A 17339-nucleotide genomic window follows, 5' to 3' on the forward strand; every position below is an offset into this window, starting at 1 on the left:
TTCGGGTGCTCCAATACTGCTATTTCCTCTTGCTGAACTGACCCTTTATCAACATATGACATCCTTGTCTCCTTTTACTGCTTTTGATTTAAAGTCATTTTATCTAGTCCATTTATATGGTTACTCTCCTTGTTGGATTCCATCTGCATGGAATACTGTATTTCATTCCTCTAGGTTCAGTTTCTGTGTCCTTAGATGTGACATGAGTTTCTTCAAAGCAACACAGTCAGGTCTTGTTTTTAAAATCTTTTCAGTCACTGAGTCTTTTAATTGGGGCATTAATCCATTCTATCTGAGTTAGTAATTTTGTAACTGCTTTCAGGTTACTGCAGCTCCTTTATTTGTCCTTCTCGTACCATCTTCCTTTGTGGTTAAATGACTCACTCTATTGGTGGGTTTTGATTCCTTATTATTATTTATATTTTTTGGTTTGTCTGTTACAATCTTTGTTTTGTGATTACCATGAGGCTTTATGAGAAGACATTTTCTCCTTGTTTATTTCTATTAATTTTTGAGACAGGTCTTGGTATTTTTCACAGATGGCCTTGAATTTACAATTCTTTTGCCTTAGTCTCCTGAGTGTTTGGAGTTACAGTCACACAAGGACATGTTTTGAATATAATAAGCTATCTTGAAATAATAATTATACGTGAGTGTAAAGATACAAAAGATAAAATAATTAGAAAATAATTTTAAAAATTATAAAACCTCTATATTTGCACTCTTTTCCACTCATTTTGAATTTTTCATGTTCCACTTTTATATCTTTCTTTACATCTTTCAGCTCTACCCATTCCAAGATATCTTTATATCTTTCTGTATCTTTTAAAATACAATAAGGTAGATATTTTTAAAATTTGGTGTTTTTTTAATACTAAACATATGGTTTAAGCATCATGTTTACAACATGAGAACATTCTAAATTTGTATTGTTACTTTTACTAGAGAGTTTTATACTTTCTAGCCTTTCCTTCTTCCTTATTAACATTTCTTTCAGTTTGAACAACACCTTTATAACATTTCTTACAGGATAGGACTGGTAGGAATACATTCCCTCAGCTTTTGTTTATCTGGTAATGTCTTTATTTCTGCTTCATTTCTAAAGAATAGCTTTGCTACATACAGTATTCTTGATTTTCAGTTTCTTCCTTTAGCTCTGTGACAATGTCATGCCAGTCTCTTCTGATCTGTAAAATTTCCGAGAAGTCAGCTGTCAGGAGAATTGGAACACCCTTATTTGCAATTTTTTCATTTGGCTTGGGAATATTCTCTTTATCATTGGAAATTGAGATATTCAATATAAGATGTCTTGGGGTAGTTTGGTTGAGTTGAATCTGACTGTTCACATTTGACCTTTCTGTATCTGCATTTTGTATTCTTTCTAGGTTTAGGATGTTTTCTATCTTTTTAAAATAAGCTTCCCACCCCTTTAGCATTTGCAAGTCCCTCTTGAGCCTGAATATTCAATGTCTGATCTTTCCCAAAGTTCCCATATGTTTCTACATGAACAAGACTTTCAAATTAAACACTCCACAATTAGAATTTTCCCCACTGTAGACTCCTCTTCCCTCCGATATCCCAGGGGTGATGTGAAACTAGAGATTGTATTGCAAGCAGCCCCTGAAATACTGACATGAGCTTCTCTAAATGACCAGGTGGCTCAGGACCATATGCTCCGCCAGCACAGGCCCATTCTCCTACTCCGCCTGCTTCAGGTATTGGGGCTGACAGACAGCTCCACATGGCAGTAAAAACTTCTGTGAGCTGAATGTCTTTATAAAGGACTCTCCAGGAAACTTACTTTTCCCTCAAAGGGAAGTACTGGTTGAAAATGCAGGGATGCAAGCCACCTAAATGTGGAGTTCAAGAACACAGCTGTCTTGGGGTGGGGGCCACGTGAGGGAACAAGCCACACAGTGGACACACACTTCTCTCAAGCTTTTTGCCCAAACCCAGCCATCCTGCCAGGCTGGTCCACTGGAGGAGGGCAGAGTCCCTGGCAAATGCTCGGGAGCCCCAAGCTCCTGACTTCAGTCTGTGCCTTGCCCTCCTCTTTTCCTTCAAGTTGGTGGTAGAAGCTCCTGACTCCAAAAATCCAGAGCTCACAGTCTACAGCCCTGATTTCTTGGTACCCTTTGCTTTTGAGGGCGATTAGCTCCTGCAAATAACCAACAGCTCTCCCCCAGCTACCCAAGTGGAGACCACCCCAAAGCCTTAGGAAGCAACTTGCCAGGTAGACAAAAGAACACAGACCCAATTCTGCACTGGCTAGAACGTAGCAAGGGACCACATGAGGCACTTCACATTTTTATTACCCTCCAGGATCTGAAGTACACAGAATGGAGAGGTGGTGTGACATGACAGATTCTAGGTTAAATGATATGCATGCTCTGAGAGAGCCTGGGGCCAAGCCTCCGCAGGGCCTGTGGATGGGGGAACGACACCAAGCCCATGACTGCTACATGCACACAATAGTGCAAGTTAACGTGGGATGACCAACTAGAACACACTGCATGACAAGTTAAACTGTTAAAGCGAATAGATAATGACAGAAAACAACACAAAAAATGACAGCTTTGAGGGGCAGTTTTGGCTGTGGAGTTCTGATGGCTCATATTTTCAGTTCATTGTTCCTTTTGAGTTTTATCAGTTATCCACTCAGGATTCAGGGAGAGGTGACCTCTCAGAGCAGCAACTAATGACTGTGTTTAAAAAAAAAAAACTTAAAAATGGCAGAAAAAGAAATCCCGCTAGCAATGGGATTTGGTTCAAGATAAAGGAAATTAACATGCTTACCTTGTCTTCTTCCCAAATTTCCACTGAAGTAGATCAATAGTGGGAACAAGAAAAGCCACGTGGAGACCAGAGACAAGGCCTTCTGAAAGCAGAGGGCAGGAGTAAGCAGGTACCCAAAGCAGGGCTGGGTAGGTGGGACCAGTAATAGGGGCACTCAAAGAGCAGTGGCTCCCCAAGTACCCCCGAGTTTCAAATTCGGTGGGTATGGATGAGGTTCCAGAATCTGCGTGTCTAATATGCATTTGAGAACTGCTGGTCTAGGAGCAGCCCACCACCCTCCCTCTCTCACACTGGGCATAGGCCCAGGAGAGTGCCGAACAACTCTACCCATTCCAAACAGGATAATCAAGGACAGCCTGGATGAGGGCTCAGCCTACTTTGTGAGGAGGTACACTAGTTACCTGAATGAGCCTGCCCAAGTCCTAATGTCCTTCACAACAAAAGGGGACACATTTGTGTAAAACTGATTTGTATCATCTCCCCCTCACTCTTCACAACTCTACCTTTGTCTGCAAACTGACTGCAGAACAGTGATGGTTCAACTCACTAAGATTTCCGAGCATATTAACATAGAAATTCATGATATGAAAGTAGGCATTCCTTAAAGTTCTGTTCAGAGGGGCAAGAAAATGAACTTCCAGTGTGGTTCACAATTGCACACCCTGAATTTTTGTGAGAATGTGTCAGGCAAATGGAAGGAAGCAGGAAACTGGTGCCCAGTTGATGGCTTGACTTTAAAGAAATGTACCTACATTTCTAGACGGTAACACTGAAAACATTGTTGCACCTCCAGTCTTGGTGAGACAGGTAGATTAGATTCACATTTGTGACTTCTTTTCACACAACTCCTTCATAATGTGGCTATACAGGACAGAATGTGCCAGGATCTTACCTGATAGGCAGGGAGCATGCTCACTGTGGGTAGGATTGTGCAGCTGGGGTGAGCTGAAAGTGCCAGACCTGATTACCCATGGTCACCTATCACTGCCAATAACCCATCCGGATTTTTTTTTTTTTTTTTTTGGCAAAGCATTTTGCTTTAGGACCATTTAAAAAATCACCAGAAAAGAATTTGGCCAAACATGCAGAGCACCTGCTGCTTGTTTCTTTTTTTAAATATGCTCTTGAGTGACATTGGCTTCACATGCTATCCTGCCCACACCTCCCCACTGACTCCTGGAGCTACTGAGCCTAGGCAGTGAGACTAGTGCTCAATATGAATGGAGACAGATGTGGTTCCCTGGAGGACAAGATGGGAGCACAGCCCTTCATGTCTCAGCCCTACTCCAATGAGGGCGCCTGCTGGCCTCTGGCTTCACTCACAGGCAAGCCTGCAGCGCCCTCTGGTGGCCACAGTGAAGGCCCTTGTGTTCACATAGCATACATTCTGGTTTCATTCTTTCCCAATTAAATTTGCTGAATTCCATGGGCACTTAGGATCTTAAAAAAACAAGCAAAACAATTGGACAGAGAATTCTGCATGCAAAATCACCACTGAAATGTCATCAGCCCAGCACATTGGGCTGATTCTAAACTTAAAATGCAAAGCCAGGGATTGCATAGGAAAGTGTGTGGCAAGTGAGGGTCAGCTGGTATGATCACTAAGATTACTCTGTCCTCTGTTCACCACCCCTCCTCATCCTCTAGCTCCTTTGACTTCCTTCAGCATGATCACTGTGCCCAGGCACAACAGGAAATGCTGCTAGTGCAGCAGCCCAGCCTGCTCTGAGTCGCTCCTGTCAGCTCCACACTGCAAGGTTTATTAGGCTGCATAGGACCCAGCTCAATCAAGATTCCTAGTATCTGTGCACTTCTGCAGACCCCAGACTCCAGCCTACAGCCCCACCCAACTCCAGATTTGTTTGCTGTATGGTTCAAATCAAACAACACTACAGCAATGCTCTGCTTGGTTACTAGAAATTAAGTTTAAAATTCTTTTAACCTTGGAAGGGTACGGAGCACACGGGCAACTCCAGGCCTACTTATAATCAGCCCACAGCATGGAGCAGATCCTGACTAGTGGACTTGGGGTACCACATTGGTTGAAGTGCAGCAACCAGGAGTTCTCAGAGGCAGATGATGACAGTGTGCCTGTTCTCCTTGAATTAAAAACACAGAATGCTGCTGAGATTAAAACATTAGATCTACCTGATACACTCACACAAGCAAAACCGCACAGCTGTGTCAGCAGACTGCTCCTCCATCTCCTACTTGCCTCCCATTCACAGTAAACCCAGCATCCTGAGGGATAAGCTCATCAAGGTCACTCCCACCCACTGATGCCTAACCCCCCGCCCCCACAACTCTGGGCCTGGAAGCTCCTGGCAAGGGCAAAATCCATCACCCAGCTTCCCCCAAGCCTGCCTGCCTGCCTTGTTTCCTCCTCCACCCTCTCCCATACCACCTCAAATTCTAGGTCGGCCAAGGGAAGTTATTTTTCTCCTTAAGTGAATACACAAATATAGATCTGTAAACATCCTCCATACGCTGCCAACTTCAAAACCTCTGCCCTGGTCCTTGGGCAGAACTTCACCTGTAAAGATTCCTTGTCACTGATGCCTGCATGTCTCAGGGCTCCCCTGTCAAATGGAAAGCATGGCATTTGTGACTTTCATTATCAAACCTGTACCCCTGTGCCCCACCCCAGGTGCCTGCCCAACTCACTAACCTGGGACTATTCCCAGACTCCCTCCTGCTCCTCACCCCCCACTTAATGGATATAGCATTGATTCCACCCACATGATAGGTTTTATTTTTGGTTTTGTGGTGCTGGGGGTGGAACCCAGGGCCTCCTGCATGTGAGGAAAGTGCTCTACCACTGAGCTACATTCCAGCCCTCCACCACAGGTTTAAATCTACCTACTGTCTACTGACTGTCTACACTGCCATTGCTGCAGGTCCCCTTACAGGTCTTTCTGGTTCACTTCTCAGTCTTTGCACATCCCTTCATCTCAAAAAAGACTTAGTGAACTCCAACCTTACGTGACATCTCTGTTCAACTCTTCCTTGAAGCCTTGGGTTCCCAGCTGGGGGTCAGGTGTTCAAGTCCAAAGTGACTGTTAGATTCCTGTCTAACACAATCTTATGGACATTTGTCCTGTGTTGTGGTCACAGCAACTGCCTTCTGGCACACAGTACATTTTTCACCTCACAGGGCCAACCTCAACCATACACAGGGACACTCCTCCTGTATGTTCAAGGCTGGCTTCCTCTTTCAAGGTCTTTTCAGCATCAACTCCTCAAAAAAACCTGCCTCGCACAGAAAAGAGAGAGGTTTTCCCGCTCTTCTCCACTGTGTGCTTCATGGTTTCTTAATATGGCACCTCACCAGATTCATGATGCTGTATTTACTGGGTGGTTCCTTAGAAATTTTCTCTTCCCACAGATCATAGCTCTATGAGAATCTGTTTCTCAATTGCCCTGACCAGGTCCTCCCAGCCAGGCACCTGGCAGAGATGCCCAATGCACACTGGTGGAAAGCATGACCACACCAACAAACAACTTCCAGAGCTTCAAGTTATGTCTGTGATGCTTAGGAAAAGAGGCAGAAGGAGTAGCAGAAGAGTTGTCAGATGAAGCTTTTTTAAAAGGGCAGCAATTATAATTAAATTATAATTAAAAAACAAATCAAATCCTGAGAGCCATTCAGCACTCACCTGGCATCACCACGGAGCACCCGCTCAGTGAGTGCCCAGAACTAGCTCAGCACTGGCAGTGCAGCACCTGTGCAGGAGGCGAGGCTCCTAAGGGATGGCCGTTTCTTTCTGGCCTAGGTTACAGTATTTTCTTCATCTTTGGTAGAGAAATGCCAAGTGTCACACTTTAATAATCATAACAACAATGTGCATGGCTTACTTTTATTTTTTATTATAAAAAACACATACAAGAGTTTTAAGAAATGATGAATATAAGACAAATCAGAATCACGGTGAGTTATTAAACCCATTTTCTATATACAAATACTAAAATTCCGAAAGTGGAATATCATCCAATGTGAGACACATCATAGCACTGTCCGTATGTACACAGCACACAGAGCTCTGGTGCGGTCACCGCGGAGTCACTCATATACATGTTCTAATACAAAAACCTGCAGTGGAACATCTATGGTTCAGTTCCCTTCCTGATATATAGTTAAATATTCTTAAGAACCTTTAGAGATATGAAGAAGATGCAGTAAAGTGAATTTCTGCTGACAGCTCTCAGTGTTTTACTGTGGTCAATTAAGCACATCTTGAGAGAAACTTCTGTAGCCCATTTCCAGCTAAGAGAGCGGAAGACTCTTTTATTTCTTTTTTAGCCAATTTGTTTCTTCCTAGACACTATATGAGCATAAAGCCCAAAATAGCCCAGGAACCAAATCTTGTTTTTATATTGTTAAATTCATTATAAAATGCCATTCAACTTTTAAAAGCCACTAAAAGGACACTTTCTGCAGCAAAAAAAGGGCTAGGTTCAAGTGTTTGTTGTTTGACCAAGACACAATTACACAACCCATGTCACATGATCACAACAGCCAAAGTGAAATGTATGTGGTTTAGGAAAGAACAATTACACAGCCGCCTGCTCTCCCTGCCCACGCTGGGGAGGGCTGCTGCCATTCTACCTACTTCACGTCTGGACCTCACGCTGTATTCCTAAAGCTGAGTAGTGTACGGACAGCGGATGTGTCAAGGCACTTCTCCAGCCGCAGCGGCCCCTGCCTTCAGCTGAGCCCCTCCACACTCAGGGAGCCGACTTCTTCCAGGCAGCTGACGACTGCAGATGGGATGCTGCTGGAGGTCTGTCTCCGCCAAGCTTCTAGGATCTTGGAAATTTCCGCTGGGTTGCTGGGACTCAAGTCACAAAGAGCATACACAGCTGCTAACTGTATTCCCCATGGTATATCTGAAGAGAAATTTTAAATCAATCATAACGTAAGACAGTATCTGTTACTCAAAATTTTAATGTTGTAATCTACAGGAATGCTTTCAGATAAAGAATTCTTTCTGCCAGCAATGAAGATCAAATGCATAAGAAAGATCCCACAGTAAAAAAAAAAAAAAAAAAAAAAAAAAAATCATTAAGAACTATCCACAATGAAAAGGAAAAACGACCTGACCCTAGCTCCTGGAACTCCTGGCACTGGCTGTGTTCTGAGGACTGCCATGTGGGGGAAAGGGGAGAGACCCAGAACTTCTCTGCCCAGAGCAGTTCCAGAAAGCACTCACATTTAAGTTTAAGAAGACAAGGCGCTCCTAACATCTGTCCAATATGAATCTATTCAATATCCACTAGTAGTGTTCCTAAATGGACTTTGGATGTGAAAAAATGCAATGAGATGAGACACTTTAATAAGCTGGATTACAGTGCAGGATTGTGGATCTTATCTAACTTACAAACCATAGTAGAATATTATAGTTCTCTTTTAGCAGTTTATTTAGCAGTTTTACTTAGTTTATTTTACTTAAAACTTAATTTAGTTAGGGTTTATTTACATTAAGTTTAAATATTTTATGAGTTAGTTAAAATTTATTATTAACTGTATTTCAGTCTTCTGAAAGTGACACATGACACATGTGTTGAGTGGCCCTTATCTGCAATGCTTGGGACCAGAAGGGCTTCAGATTGTTTTGGATTTTGAAATGTATGTATATAAATAATGGGATATCTCGGGAATAGGACTCAGGTCTAAATACAAGATTCATTTATGTTTCATACATACCTTATACACAAAGCCTGAAGGTAATCTTATACAATATTTTTAATAATTTTATGCACGGAAATGTTTCATGGTTCTACACAAGTAGAAACTTATGGTATCATATCCTGCATTTTTGGATTAAGGATGCTCAACTTGTATTTAAAAAAACAACACAAACACACCACACATGCAAATGTTAATGTTTAAGATAATAGCAGAACTGATGCTTTTACTACCCATACCCCTTCTCCACCCCCACACCTACAAATATTGAAAGAAGCACAGAGCATGGCACAGAAAATGGCCACAGCTCAAATTAAAATGCCATGTGAGTGAAACAACAAGCAGATAAAATAAAAAGGACTTTATATAAAGGCAGATATGTAATGTTGTTTAAAGAGACTGGCTCTGGAGTCATGCAAACCTGGGTGAACAGGGCTGCCAAGGCACTGCTCCTTACATATCTTACCTAAGAACATATCTTATGCTTCCCCCAGGCCTGGCATATGCAATAAGGGTGGTGCCATCCACCTCAGAGGGTGGGTGTGGCTGGTAGTGGATGCCACAGGACGGGGCAGTGCCATGTAGTAATCTGCCACAGCCCACGGCGGCTCTTTCCTCCTCATGGTTAGGGCTGCTTGGTTTCTAGGTTACACTAACCCAGCAACAGGACAAGTCTTCATTTATTGGCAAGGTGACCCTCTGGGGCTGTTCTGGGCTAGAATCCTTCTCGTCAGCACGAGGAGGGTTAGGGTTAGGGTTAGGGTTAGGGAGGAATGAGGAATGCTCATGCAGAAGGAAAGCACCCCTCAGCAGTCACCCTGAAGTCAGGAGGGTGCTTCAGGGTGCCACCTTCAGACTGCGCTCTACCAGCTCAGCACAGCAAACCTCCCTCTGAAAGCTCAAGACAAAGACCTACCATGTTAAGATCACCTTGTGTGTCATGCAGTATTTAAGATGTCACTTGTGCCTCTCTGATGAAAAGTTAACTACATTATTTTTTGATTGCACAATACTCAAAACAGAAACTAGATATATCACTTGTAACGGTTATTTTGAGTTAAGCTTTTCTCACAAGAGTAAGACATAAAATTATATACTATGTAATATGTAAATGATAACAGAAATCCCAGCACAGCAACTGCTCGCAGGATTTCTAGCTTTCCAATCCTCTTCTGATGCTAAGCACACAACAATGGTGGGTCCCTCACCATGCAGCATTGCTTTACATGTGACTTCAGCTGGTCAGGACATAGTTGAGCAGGAGGCCTTGCAGAGGTCCAAGGTTAAGACCCAGGGCTCAGACAGAGTGTCTGAGGCAGAAGCAGAGCGAGAAGAGAGCACTTTCTTCCTTAGGGGAACACTGCCCAACAGGGTCAGCTACTGAAAAGAACAAACTACACCAAGGAACTCACACGCACAAACAGCAACACTGAGCATCCATCTCATTTTCCCTATGTACAAGCACACAGCGAGGCACACAGTAGAGACTCAAAAAAAAAAAAAAGCTTAAACAGTAAGAGAAACTCAAGAGATATGAAAGCGATTTTGATAAATAAGAGTTTTACCTTCATCCTGAGCATGTTGTATGAACATACCAATAACCGAACTAATATTTTTCACAGCAGTTGGAAATCCTTCCTTCAAACCCAATTGGCCCAAGCGACCTAGGGAAACAAACAAGACAAAACACAGAGAGTCCTTGGTGAGATACTGATCACTCTTCGTATGAATTTTGATTTGTTCCTGTGACCTTAGTGCTCTCTGGCTAAGGACCCTGAACTAAAGTTAAAAGGGTGACTGCTCCTAAGTGAAAATGGGTGAATAACAAGGCAGCAAGACTTCATGGAGCACACTGGTCTTTCAGGAGTGCCAACAACTGGTACAGTGCTTGCCTCACATGCACAAGGCTGTGGGTTCAATCCCCAGCACTACAACAACAACAAAAAAAAAAAAAAAAAAGAAGAAAGAAAATAAAAACCCAGGGATGTCAACAAAATGGCCAACTGTCTCTGCTTTTACCCCAACAGGATGACAAAGTGCAGCTTCTCAGTCCAGCTACAACATAACAAATGGCATTTGACATAGTGCAGAGAATGTTTCAGCAGGTCACATGTCAATGGCTGACTTCTATTAGTTTAACAGGTCAAATATAAGACTGTGGTCCCAGCCAAACACATGCTTTTGGTCTAACTGCTGTTGTAATACAGAGAGGCAATTTCTTAGCAAGGCTACAGAATCCTGGGAGGCCTCAAAGTCAAAAGGATCCCACACCAACGCTAGGAAACTCTGTCTCTTCAGCACTGGGACAATGGTACAAAGACAACAGCAGATCAGTAACTGCGGCCAGCACAGGTCAGAGAAGAGGCACCTCGTTGGATAGGGGCCATTTCTCATCACCAGCTGCTTGCAGCCAGAAGACGCATTTTCATTTAAGAAAAGCCCCGGTGAAGAGTCACCAGCACTCTCAACAGATCTGGACCGAAAAGTACACAATCTGAAGAAAAGCACACAGTTGTCTGCATACAGTGCAGCGAGGCAGCTTTCCCAGGCAATGACACCTTCACCCGAAAAATAACAGTGGGAAAATGCAGATGTGTTCTCGAACATGAACAAAGTGAGCTGTAACTTCAATGAAACTTTTTCTTGTGTTGTATGACAACACTTGGAGCCTTTAAGCATAATTAGAATTCTCGGACAACTTCTGTCAGTCATTTTCATATTACCTAAGAGAACAATGTTGATATGATATGTGTGGGTTTGGGGAGTTTCTTTTTGTTTTTTTATTGTTGACACCTGGAAGATGTGTACAAATCATTATCTTCCAAGTGAGCAATGGAGGACACAGCATCAATGGGCAAATGGACACCTTCACTGGGTAAACTTGGCCAGTGGATGGTAGTGAGAGTATGAGAAGTTCACTGCTGGGGTTTCAGACTGCATACTGCAACTAACCTGTAAATCACAGCTTCAACAAGGGCAATACAACAAGACTCCCATATCAAGAAAAGAAAAGGGGGAAAAAAAAAGGAACTGCTATTTGTTGAATGTTATTGTAATATCAAAGAGGAACATCTAGAACCTAGAATTATCCAAACATTTGAAAAGCCTATTAAAATTATTCTTCCCATTCTTCCTTTTAATCAACTACCACCTACATGACTAAATGTACCTCATATAGGTAACCCGAATAGCAGATTGCAAGAGACTAAGTGCAGAGCAGACAATGAGAAAACAGCCACCTTCTAACAAAGCAGACAGAAAGGAGGTACGCCCAGCAGTGCAGTCCAGCTTCTCTTGCTGGTGGCGGAAACATGGTATTTTAAAACAAAATGAAAATTCCACTTATGTTAATGAGCTTATTACTTTTTACTTTAAATAAATAAATATCTTGAAAATTTCTCAGTTTAATTTCTAATATAGTAAATACTGGTAGATATAACCTGGAGTAACAAAAATTCTTTTGAGTTCTAAATAGTGACTAATAGTATGTAGGGGTCTTGAGACTGAAAGGCATGAAAACCAATGATCTAGGTCACAGGTCAAGCCAATCAATCAAGAAGAACAACATAATTTATGGAGTTACTAAAAACCTCAATCCTTCCTTTATTCCAGTGGGTGTCCTATAATGCAAGTTTGTTCCAAGCCAAAATCCCATCTCCTCCAGCAAGCATGGCCTTCATTTTCTTTTCACTGTTTCCCTTATCGGAGAAGATTCTGGAAGATATCTTGGTTGTACCTCTATGAAAATACTATATTGAATGCTTGTTCAATGACCATGCTATCCCTCACTACTACCAATATTTCACAGGTTGATTTGTGAATACAGTACGTGAACTACATTTCGATTTTGAATATAGAGAAACTGAGGCTATAATACCTAGGAAACTTACACCTAGAGGAACCATGTCTAGTGCTTGTTACATACACTTTGAGTCCTGCGATATACAGCAGATATTCAGTAAATATCCACTGATCTAAGAACATCTGGATAATTCCTAGTCCAAGATGAGAACCGCAAACGTCCATAATTTCTTATGCAGCCTTTTGATGAAGGTGAAAAGTTATGTACTTCAGAGATCACAAATTTCAAGTGGTTGTTATCACTTTTAAATAGCTTCTTGCAATTAGATCAAACTGCTAACTGCATGCTGGGGTACTTAATGCATAACTGATAGCAGAGAGAGGAACATGTGCCTACTGTAGCAGTGGGATCATTCAGATACAGGATAAGTGTTTTCAGATAATGATACCCCACCATGTTATACTGGCTCCCTTTCATTCAATTTAATGTGCTCAATAAAATTGGTTTCATAAATGTCTAAATAAATTTAAAAAATAGATAAAATCATAAGTCTGAGTAGAATGTTTTGGGAAAAAGACCCAAGTACATGTTGGCTTGTTAAAGATGACAGGTGAATCTGCCAAACAGATGGGAAGAAAAGTCCCCCACAGAAGAGATGTGAAGGAATCCAAGGCCACTCAGCTACAGTAGCATACCAACAGAAGTGTGAAGCTAACCTCACTGTCAAAGACCACCTACTCCATAACATGACAAGGCCACTAGAGAAAAGCTAACAGCCTGCAAGGAGAACAAATCTTCTGGTGAACTGAAAAATCACCATGAGGACAAGACTTTGGCTCCAGTTATGCTAATGAAAGGGTGTGCTGAGGAAATTCCAAAGGACAATTGAAAGACCTGAGAGGAGAATGAAGAGAAAGCATCAAGTCAGAGCTATTTCTGACTTGTACAAACCTGACATCTGATGGAGTGTATTCCTACAGGGTAGGTTCCAGTTAATGAAGGTGGGCCTTGTTATTCAGAATTTAATGAGCTCTCTGGGGACAGAGACGTAGCATTGTGTAGCTTAAATTCCACTGAATCCAGTGCCAGGCAATTTTCTGCCATGGCTCTGCTAACTTCACTGTGTAAACCTGGTCTAGAGCTTGACCTTCCTAGGTCTCATCTCTACCAAGAAACGAGGAGTGCTAAGGTTACAAGTGGTTCTGTCACTCTTCCACGTCAAGAGCCACTCAGGCATTCCACAAGAAGGTCTTGGACACATTATTGTTAGAAAAGGCCAATCAAAGTAAACCCCAGTTAGTAATCACAGATGACAACTTTCTAATAGCAATGTTGATACCTCAGTTGAACAGTAGATAACACTACACAAGCTTGTTTTATTTACCATGGATTAAGATTCATTAATTAGAACTTTGCACATTTGGAATTAAGAATAAGGATAATTCTTTTTATTTTATGAATGCTTAGTTTGTGACCTCAACAGGCAATGTTATATCAAGGCCAACCAACTTAATTACTGATTAAATTCTTTAGTCATGGTCAGCCTTAGACCTGGCGAGAAGTTTCAATAACAGAGTTTCTCAGCCAGCAGCCATTCCAGACAAGGGGGTGGGGAACAACTTTCCTTCTCAGGCCACAGCAGTTCTGAACTGCAGGCTTCAGCTGCCTTCTCCCTCTACCCTCATGACCAGCGATCTCACCATGCAGCAACAGCTTGGCTGCATGGGCCTTAGTGCCTAACACTGAAGCACCAAAACATGAGTGGGACAAAGCTCAGCACCATCCCCAGCCTCAGCCTGCCAGCACGCTGCAGATGAGCTGCACCCCAGCCTTCTCCATACCCCCCCCCCCCCCGCAAGCCTGCCAGCTCCATTGGCAGACCCAAGTGTCCAGACTCTGCTCCAAATTTCAATGTTGTCCTTTCTAACTATCCATCCTTAGAACTACATGTACATATTTAGTCTTATCATTTTATTATATGGATTTATCAGTTATTTATCAGTTATACATTGTTAATTATATATTATTCCCTATAATACAAATTGTAAAATATCAATTTTATAAATATACATATATTACATGAAATAATACATATTAAATATGGCATAAGTTATTTGGTTATCACTCAAAAGCCAGACTATTAAAGATTTAAAGAACAAAGTAGCCTTAGTTTGACATAAATACAAATTGTGTTTTCTTCCTATAATTTACATACTCACTCTTGGATAAACTATTAACAAATTCTTTTCAATTCACATGGGCTACTTTTTATAGTATACATTTACATACTGTCTGTTTAAAAGTTTTGTGACATCTAAACCTGTGTATTGCTTTTTTTTTTTAACCCAAGGGCACTTAACCCCTGAACCACATCAGCCCTTTTTACTTTTTGAGACAGGGTCTCGCAAAGTTGCAGAGGATGTCCTCAAACTTGTGATCCTCCAGACTCTGCCTCCCAAGCCACTGGGACTATGGGTGTGCAACACCATACCCAGCAACGGATTGCTATTACTGAGGCAACCATCATTTCCAAGTCCATGTTATCAGAGGCTTCCATGAAAGGCACTGAAGACCCAGCTCTCCACAAGACCATCAGAAAGAGCCTTGGGTGGAGCAACCTAAGAATCAGCATCTTAAATACAGCTTCCCAGGCAATTTGGACAACCAAAGTTCACAGCCCCAGTGATAAAATCTAATTAAAGAGTTCTTATGCAAGTGATGAGAGGAGCTATCTGCGTGGCTCATCTTCCTGAACTTAAAGGCAGAGGCTGCTTCTGCTGAGCACCAGACATGCCATGTTTAATCCCACTTCCCCTCTTAAATAAATACAGAATCACAACCAAGGCAACAAGAACAGGAAAAGCCATATTTTAAAGCATGGATACAAAAAATATAAATCTTTCAAAAATTCCATAGATACTTCCTCTGAGACAACATGTATTAACAGACTTAAAATCCCTCTCCTAATTTTTCAAATTCTCAAAAAGATTTTACCATTTAGAAAGAGTTAGTCCACAGTATGAACATTTTTCCTGAATTCATAAAGAAACTGCCACTGGAATCAGAATTTCCAGAAACGCAGATGTCACTTGACGGTTGGATTTGTTAGCACTGGCCTTCCTGTGTTCCTTACTGCTTCATATCTAGGAATGGAAATTGTCGTTGAACCAAGGAATTCAGCAAAACTGTTTTGAGACTATGCCCAATTGAGCACATTTTATTCATTTCCACTTCTGGGCTGTTTATATTTTGATACAACTCTTCTGAATTCCTCTATTTTTTAGCAACCATTTGGTTCCCACATTCCCTTATTGGGTAACATATTTCCACCTAAATAGGTACCAGCGAGAAGTCTCTGCATCTGCATGTGCAGCTCACATGGAAGATGAATGCATACCTGCTAATGTGGTGACCAAGGCAGCAGGGAGATCACAAGTCCTACTGAGTGTGTAAAGCTTACTCTTGACATACTCTCAAAACAAACTTATTTTCAAATGTATTGTATTTTAGTTCTAATTAGCTAAGATCCAAATGTGAAAGTCACATGGACATTCTTGAAGCATCTGAAGGGCCATGGTGCAGCAACCAAAGAACTTGGGTCTGTGTTCCTCTGGGTGATGAAGGAGACATGTGGCTGACACACCACATGTCAGCAGAGTCTTTTAATAATCACAAGAACTAGCCCCTGATAATTCTGCAGGGCTTGGACCGTCTGTCACATTTTAAACAAAGAGGAAAAAAATAAAAAATGCGGGCTCAAGGGAAGGAATATAACCAAATGGCCACTGGGGTCCTCTTTAGATCTGAGGGTAAGGAGAAGCTAGGTCTCATTTAAAATATTTTTAAATGGTGAATTTAATTTTGTATACTCTTACTCTCTTGCTTATTAGGCAAATATAAAAAAACTGTGGTGGGTTGTGTGAAGACATTCTCATTTTAGACACCAAGTGAGACTACAGTGTAATTTATACCAATTTATGTACCCTAGTGTGTATGTGAATTAACATTAGAATCTAGAAGCAAGAGCTCAATTGTTTGCCAAGTGTACTAACATGAAGACTTAATCCCCAAGAAAGATGGACACAACACTAGTGTATAAGGCAAGAGAATGACTAAGAAGGATTAATTTAAATATTAAACTGTTCTGAAGGTTGGTATGGTGAGATTTCAAAATCAATTATAATAGTAATATTTATTCTCCCATGAATAACAAGGAAAAAGAAAGCAATAAAACAGACAACTCACCAATCAGTCTGAGGATGGATGCTATGATAACGTCGGGAGTATATGCCACATTTGTGTGTCCTTTTCTATACTTTATCCACTTATCCATGACAGGCCACAGCTCCTTACTGGAAAACAGCAGCACAAAGGATCTGAGTCCATCATCACTTGAACAATAGCTGGTCTTACACATGATCCATACACCCGGAGGAAAGTCGAGTTAAGTGTGGAGGGGCTGATATGGTGACCTGAGTGAGAACGGACACTGAAGCTCACACCTTTACTAACTTCTCAGGGTATCTGTGCCCACACTGGCTCATGAGGGGCTACAGCTACCCACCTGTGCCTGCAACCTTCTTCTGGTTTTTTTTATCCTTGACAGCAATCTCAAAGTCACAGGACTAGGAGGTGGTGGAGTCTGGATTTTCACGTGGCCCCTCTGGCACTCAAGAAGCCTGAGTTCCAGGAGCCCATAGTTAACTGGGAGAATCACAAATAAGCCCCAAGTGTGAAAATAGCCAAGCCCCAGGGGAAACTAATGCCAAACATCAAAGCACACTTTAGATGGATAAAGAAAACCTTCCACATACTGAAAATAGTGACAATTCCTTTCTTTTCAAAAGGTATTTACTTCTTACGTGGCATGCACAATGTATCACGGGAAAAATTAAGCAAGCAAAAGAAAAATGGAAAATAAAAAGCACTGCAAATAATCATAACTTGGATAATCATTACTCTTCTAATTCTGGCTTTTCTTTCTAGACACTTTTCTCTTACAAATGTTAACAATGTACTGGGAGCCTCCATAATGCTGAGAGAAGAGGCAGGGTC

The 17339-nt window shown here is 41.7% G+C and overlaps 1 protein-coding gene across 1 annotated transcript in view; it reads right to left on the minus strand.

Annotated features, from left to right (window-relative positions):
• Positions 1-6639: 6639 nt before the first annotated feature.
• Ice1 (interactor of little elongation complex ELL subunit 1) overlaps positions 6640-17339 on the minus strand; it is a 56672-nt gene continuing 45972 nt past the window's right edge. The window contains exons 16-18 of the mRNA XM_058574502.1: positions 16530-16636; positions 10048-10146; positions 6640-7683 (exon numbers count right to left, since the gene is read on the minus strand). Of these exons, the coding sequence (XP_058430485.1) occupies positions 7502-7683; positions 10048-10146; positions 16530-16636 (388 nt within the window). The 3' untranslated portion in view covers positions 6640-7501. The remainder of the gene's footprint in view (positions 7684-10047; positions 10147-16529; positions 16637-17339) is intronic.

The sequence above is a fragment of the Marmota monax genome, unplaced genomic scaffold, assembly GCF_021218885.2.
Source record: "Marmota monax isolate L192 unplaced genomic scaffold, Marmota_monax_Labrador192_F-V1.1 WCK01_AAM20220418_F8-fsc00082, whole genome shotgun sequence".
Classification (NCBI taxonomy): Eukaryota; Metazoa; Chordata; class Mammalia; order Rodentia; family Sciuridae; genus Marmota; species Marmota monax.